The 6,878-nt window shown below is 37.7% G+C and overlaps 1 protein-coding gene across 1 annotated transcript; it reads right to left on the reverse strand.

Moving 5' to 3' along the window:
* Window positions 1–839: 839 nt before the first annotated feature.
* Window positions 840–6,624, reverse strand: LOC104626795 (probable palmitoyltransferase ZDHHC11; the record flags this gene model as incomplete). Its single annotated transcript, XM_010294816.1, is given in 5 exon segments — window positions 840–916; window positions 1,229–1,324; window positions 2,178–2,256; window positions 6,434–6,529; window positions 6,532–6,624. Coding segments are annotated over 5 exon segments (441 nt in total), but the record flags the coding sequence as incomplete, so codon positions are not given.
* Between the last annotated feature and the right edge of the window lie 254 nt (window positions 6,625–6,878).

The raw sequence follows: 6,878 nt of genomic DNA on the forward strand, positions 1-6,878 counted from the left end.
AGATACCAATTTCAACTGTTTTGCATTTCATACAAATCTTGGCAATGGACATTTCAGAGAATGTGATATTTTTTCTTTATTAAATTAGCATTCTTCGGTTGAGTGAAAAAAAGACAAACTCGGATCTTCAAGAAAATATCTGCATAATCGATACAATAGGTATTTCAGGAGGCTTAATATTTTAAAGAATGAGCCCTGTACATATAAATTTTTAGATCTGGTATCAGGCACACTAACAGAATAGAATACAGAATATTTTCCAATTTTTCTTTATATAAACAAAATAAATAGATTAAATTACAAGCAGTTGGTTTTAGCTTTGTTATATTACATCCATTCAACACTCAGCTTACCTAAAATTAGAAGTTCAAATTTCATATTTCTTCTGCAGTCATGTTAAAGATAAGATCTAAAAACATTTCAAAAAATTGTAGTTGAAGATTTGCACACTTCCAGGACTACTATTATTATTTTGAAGATATTTTCATATATCTTCCAGAAAATGAGACAGAACAAGTATTTGTATAGTGCAAGAAAAATGCTCAGCTAGTGAAGGAGGTACATCATAACACATGCCTGTTCAATATATTTCATACCATGGCAAGTAAACCCCACTATCTTTCTCGCCAGGATATGTACAGAACTGGGCTAGGATGACTGTGAGCTCCTGGAATGCAAACCCAGCGTGGGTTCTGCTAGTCCGTGTGTTTTCACGAGGTACTGAGTTTCGCTTAGCAGGGTGAACAGGCAGCCATGCTAGATCAGAAATACCAAGCCTGTTCCCATCTGCAAGACTAGAGGGATGAGGGAAAACACAACGTTTTGAATTCAGAACTTACCTGAAGAGAAGCAATTGCATCAGATCGCTTTTCTTGCGCTTCCAAGTCAGTTATGTAGTCCCTGGTTTTCGGAACAACTAACTCCAAAACCCAATGATGAGTGAATGTTATTCTAAACCAAACAGAAATCAAAGTAGTTGGTACCTAACTCAATGGTATTTACAGATAGACTAGAAACAAACGAAGCACAATTGTGAGCTGGAAATTCCTGACCTTTATGTGGAAAGGAAGTGAAAATTTCAAAGCTGAATTCTTTATAAACTACTGAAAAAAGGCTGATGGTATTGTTTGATTTGCAGTGAATATGTTTGGCGCTGCCAAGAAGTGAGATATTATCCAGACGACCACTGGAAAAAAAGAGAGCATCTCTCGCTCATTGTAAAACACACCCAAGTAATTTCTGACTTCCACAGAGTTATTCAGTCACTTACAGTGGTCATCAAAGTCTGAAACACACTTATTGCAAGCGCTTGGCTTTTGGCTGCCTGAAAAGGAATGAGGAAAAAAAACCCCCATTTAAAATATTTTAATTGAATATAATAGACAAACATCTCGGAGACTGAAAGACTTGTTTACTGTGCACTATATTATCAATCTTATAACAGGCTTAGAGTCACAGACTCTCCCCATTTCAGTTCCTTATCTATATTTCAATCAATATATATTGATCTGTTCTTCTCCTTACTGCCTCGGTGGCTATGGGGAGGGAAAGCAGTAGGCCCTCTCCTATGGGTCCTCATCACACTGACTAAATCGGGAGGAAGTCAGCAAAGATACTGTGTGGTAACTGTAGGAAGGTGAAAAATATTCTCAATGCAGGTAATATTTGGGAATTTGGCCTTAGCTTAACAAGTATGATAAAAATATGACTAAATTTGAGCAAGGTTCAAGGCAGACAGAAAAAGGTACCTTCTTGATATTGTAATGGCCTAATTCTACATGTAAGACACAGTGTGACAGACTTTAAAAAAAAAAGTTTGTAGGGATCCATAGCATAGGTAGAAACAATGCTTTAATCAATTTTGTTCCTTGAAACAGCAAAATTGTTTTAAGAAAAGCACTTTTAAACATTTAAAAGCAGAATACCTTGTGTCTGCTGATGAGTTTATAAATTCTAGTAAAAGGTTGCTCTAATAAAAGATATGGAATTTTAAATGTATAATGACAGTACATGCAGGAAAGACCAGCAAGTCTTCTTACTATGGCCAAGCCACCAAAAAAAAAAATCAGAAAAACCCATCCCCTCCCCCTAAAACCCAGAGCTTATTTGTTCTTTTTTTTGTTGTTGTTGTTATAATTTTGTTATTATTATTCTAATAATTGACACATCGGCTTTGCAGAGATGCAAATGCTGATTCTGGATGTCATGTTTATGTTTATTTCTGTCAAAGACTGGAACAGCTTTATTCAAGTTTTTCTTAGCACATTTGGCACTGCTGGGTCAATTGTAGTAGCCTACAAGGTGAGAAAGTTAAGGCGATGAAGAAAAAGTAGACTGGTGACTTGTGTTAAAACAAGTTAAGAAGGCATCAAGTGTTTTAGCGACAAACTGTCACTCAAAGGAAAACAAACTGATGAAGTACATACCCCTTCTAAGAATTTTGTATCATATGACTTAAAATATTTGTTTTATTGGTAAGAGCTTCACTATCGTAAGGGAAGAGGAAAAACATCAGCTAGAATAGCTTGTCTTTCTCTTGTGCAAGTTAGACCTATGTTCATTTTACACCTTCCCCTCTCAACTGGCAAGAGTGTATTTTCAATATTACAAAGGGAGAAAATATTTTTTTTCAAATGCTTTTATACTTACTGACAGAAAGCCAAATATTACTCTCCGCCCTTCCTCAGATTTTAGGTAGCATGTGACATGCCACAGAATTATGCGAATTAAAAATGTGATGAATACTATTAGGAACTAATTAAAACCCCAGTACTATCTTTCTTTCACCTCTTTGAAGCCTCTTCCCTTTAATCAAATCCAAATGTGACAAGGTCAGCATGCCTTCCTCAGAACAGGAAATAAATCTGCAGTCTAAAATGAATTTCAAGCTCCATCTTCTTCCCCAAGTCAGTAGAATTATATCCTAAAACAATCATTTACAATAAAATGTTCTCTAATATCCAGAAGTACATGAATTGTCTTCCTCAGAGTTGGATGTTACGGGGTGATCTTTGTAATTCTTTCAAGTCGTTGTTAGCTGGTGCAGAGAAGGCAGAGAAAAAAAGCGCATTACCATTAAATTGTTATTGCAGAAGCCCAAGAAAAAAGTCACACATGAAAGCTGTCCAACTCTTGGGTCATAATTTGCCCCCATTCTTCACAGAGGCGTTCCCTCCCTGCCAGCTTATCTCACCGTCCTTCCCACTATTTTCTTGGCTGTTTTGCTACAGTCATGTGAGGAAGCTTTTTTCCAGAAGTTGCAATGTGACCACCAGTGTCTGTGAAGATCCTGTATTAGTTTGTTGCTTGGTTCTTCTTGTGCTGAAGGACACAAGGGCTAGGTTGGTTATTGCCAGAGCCCCCAGAACGTCAGTGCCAACCCCGTGCCAGTTAGATCGTTGCAGAGGTGTTCAGGACTAGTGCAAAGTATCTACAAGAAACAAGTTGATTACTTTGCACTGGTGGGTCTGTCATTCCCCTCTCACCTCTAAAAGTTCACCTGCTACACAACTGTCTAAAAGAACCCCAACAAACCAAAAAAATACTCCAACCCCCCCACACACACACCTGGACCACTGCTCAGAAAAAATGATCTGTCTGTGCTGGGTTTAAACTAGAGGACACCTCTTGTCCTGGTTGAAAACTGAAGTGTTTTACAGTCAGAAGAGATATCACATGTGCAATGCTGAAAATAGTTGCCACACCATGTTTTTGTTTTGTTACCATGACAGCAATTGCCAATATTTTGAAGAGAATGACTGCTCACTGACACAACAAAAGGACAATGGGAAGGTGTGTTTTCTTCACCAGTCCAGGAAGTCTCATTGTGTGCCCAAATGCAATTATTTCCTATGATGTTTAGGCAAAGTTATTCTTCATCAGAAACAGAAGAGCAGCTAAGCTGATGAAAAAAATCTAATTCAGAAAGGAACAATGCAGAGATACACCAGTTTTAGGACTTTGCCTCTTCAAATATCTGTTAAGGGAGGCAAAAATTTAAGACTAAAAAAGAAGAGTCTCAATATTTCTTATATTCAAATCCTTCTGTCAACTAGAACATAAAAACACTTTGCTAAATAGGTGACAAATGCCTGTTTTGGCTGCATTTTCTTTTATACTTTTACTAGTGTTAACATCAAAGCCTCTTACTACATTCTACAGCTTTGGTATGTAACAACTATATTTTGAAAACAGCATCAAAATCAGGCTTCACAACAGTTAGTAGGATTCATCAAGTCTTCCTAGCTTAGACCTATCTCGTCCTCCAGAGAGAGAGAGAAATGTGAAGACATCTGAATGGACCACCGGATCTGTCACCTCAATGAAGAATTCCTGAGCAAGAAATGCAGCACGCTACTGGGTTACAGATCTCTGTCTTCCTTTCCTAGATCTCTCCTGCGTAATAAATGCAACTGTACTTGTATTAACGCGTTTCACAGACAAGTCATTCACATCCATCTTAATTTGTAGATTTTTATGACATTTTCAATACAAAGCAGACATTAATGTATAATGGATTTAGCTTCTTTCACTCAAACTTACACAAAGCATAGGTTATGTGATACATGGTATTGTGACTGTGGCTCCTCTCAACATAAAGACTAATCAAATTGTTGTGGGACATTACATAGTTAAAGCACCAGCCCTCAACTGATAATACAGAGGATGCACATGATTGAAAAAACAGGACTGCAGACACATCAGAGCTTCAGCGAGGCTGTTAATTACTCAGATATAAAAGCATGGCATTCATCAGCATCCTGTTTTTTCCAGTGTGTGTTAGACTTTTCTTTCTTTTTCAAAAGAAGAAAAAGAAGCGGCACAATTAGTAGACTATTTTCTTAAACACATTGTGAAAAAACTTAGGCGTGAGACCTACAGCTGTGCTGACTACTCAAGCTCTGTTTCAACAAGAATTATGGTGCTGTCATAAGAGTGCTCCATTGACACCCTAGCACTTCCTAGCAACAATCTATGTTTTGTACATAAAAAAATGGATTAAATACTGCCTATCAGTGTTTTGTTTCTCATTATGCTGTTAAACCTTTCTCCCTCTCCCATGTAAAGTGAAAAAGAATCTTATTTGGACATAATGCAGAAGTTCAGGCCGTGCTCTGTAATATACTGAATTACCAAAGAACAAGCAATCACTTTACAAGGTGTTTCATGTTATCCAAGTTGACCCTTCTAAAAATGAAGTTAGTGTTAGTTCATAAATCCATTACAGATTCACTGATTATTAATCCTGCAATGGACCAAGTGCCCCATAAGCAAATAAAGAGCTGGACATTCTGCTTTTCATAAGGCTGCTTCTGAGGGTTTTTCCCTGAAAAAATAGTATCCAGTCTTATCATTCAAACTCTTTGTGAGCCAAAGCACTACATATAAAGAATGTTTCATCAAATTTTCTATTTCCAATAATAAATCCCTAGTAACAATGGCATCATACCTGGATTGTCATATGTTACTCCTGCAAAGGGGCACTGAATGCATTCCAAGAACATAATGGCAGCCCAGAACCACCTGTTCATGGTATTACTGTAGGATACCCTGACATCTATGAGTAGAGAGACCTGGACCATGATGGGCAGTCAAGGAGATGCATGGAGTTATGCTTTGTATATTTGTTTCCTTTATCAAATAGGTGGAGGAGGAACTTCACCTGTGCCCTTGCTTATTGCAGATTCTTGGTGAGCAACACAACCCCTCACTTGCAGTCAAGTGATGGAACAACAGCTACTTAGAACTCATTTCTTTCCTACATTGCTACCTGGGCTATCGAGTAGGTAGTGAAAGTGTGCACAGTGAAGATAACTTTTTTTAATTCATGTAAAGATATGCTTTCTTCCTAGCATATTATTTTTCCAGTACCTGAAACAATCATGATTTTAAAAATAAAGCTCCCCTCCCCCCAAAAAGTAGCCTGTTTTACTAGTTCAAAGACCAGCATTTCTATACAAGAGGGTACTTTCTGTGGTTAGGACATGTACTAGTCATTTTTTATCAGTCTAGGAAAAACTATTCAGCTGCAACGCATTGTCTCCTTGCCTCCAAACAATGGTGGCTTTTCTCCTTCTCCCACTCCATGCCCCTTTTCCTCCACCCACCACCTAGTTAAAGGACCTTTTGAAACATTATTAACTCTAATAGGTACACACACAGAGTTATGTACACACATACCCTCCTGCAAGATGGAAACCAACATAAACCCAACTAATCTACATAAACCCAGTTCTATAACATTCAAGCGAGGGTTTAAACTCACTGGGAATAAATGTCATTCCTTTGGAGATGCCCTAGCCCTTACTTGTAGCGTAATTAGTGAGGTGTGTGGGGTTTTGTCCTCTCCTTATTTGGACACAGATTTGCATTTATAATAAAACATATCTCAAGCAAGATGGTAGAAGGTTAGAAAAAAAGGCAGAGAAAAAACAGCGTATTTCCATCCATGTGGCAGTAAGGGTGTGTAGACTCCAAATCCTACTGCAGCCAGGTAGATAAAAAGCAGCAAAGCAACACACTCAAACAGGAGTGGAGTGGTAGAGACCAACCATTCACTCTGGAATGTAGGGGTGGAGAAATCAGGTTATTTCTGCTGGTCAGCTGTTCAGGTCTTGTCTGCATTAATCTCTTGTCATATCAATTTATCTGCCAGAAAGCAAAGAACTACATGCCTTTAAAAATGTCCCTGTGCTTTTTCTTTACTCTTTTTTTAAAATAAATAGCAAGGGAGGCAGATTAGAAATATTTTTTTATTTATTCCTAATATTTTCATGTAAATTCTGTCCCTGTACTTGTGTGCCTCAGACAGTGGAGGACAGCTGCTTGATGCTGAACGTCTGTTTACAAAGATGTTTGCAAATGTGTGCAATACAATC

The sequence above is a fragment of the Phaethon lepturus genome, unplaced genomic scaffold (assembly GCF_000687285.1).
Source record: "Phaethon lepturus isolate BGI_N335 unplaced genomic scaffold, ASM68728v1 scaffold13249, whole genome shotgun sequence".
NCBI classification, from domain to species: Eukaryota; Metazoa; Chordata; class Aves; order Phaethontiformes; family Phaethontidae; genus Phaethon; species Phaethon lepturus.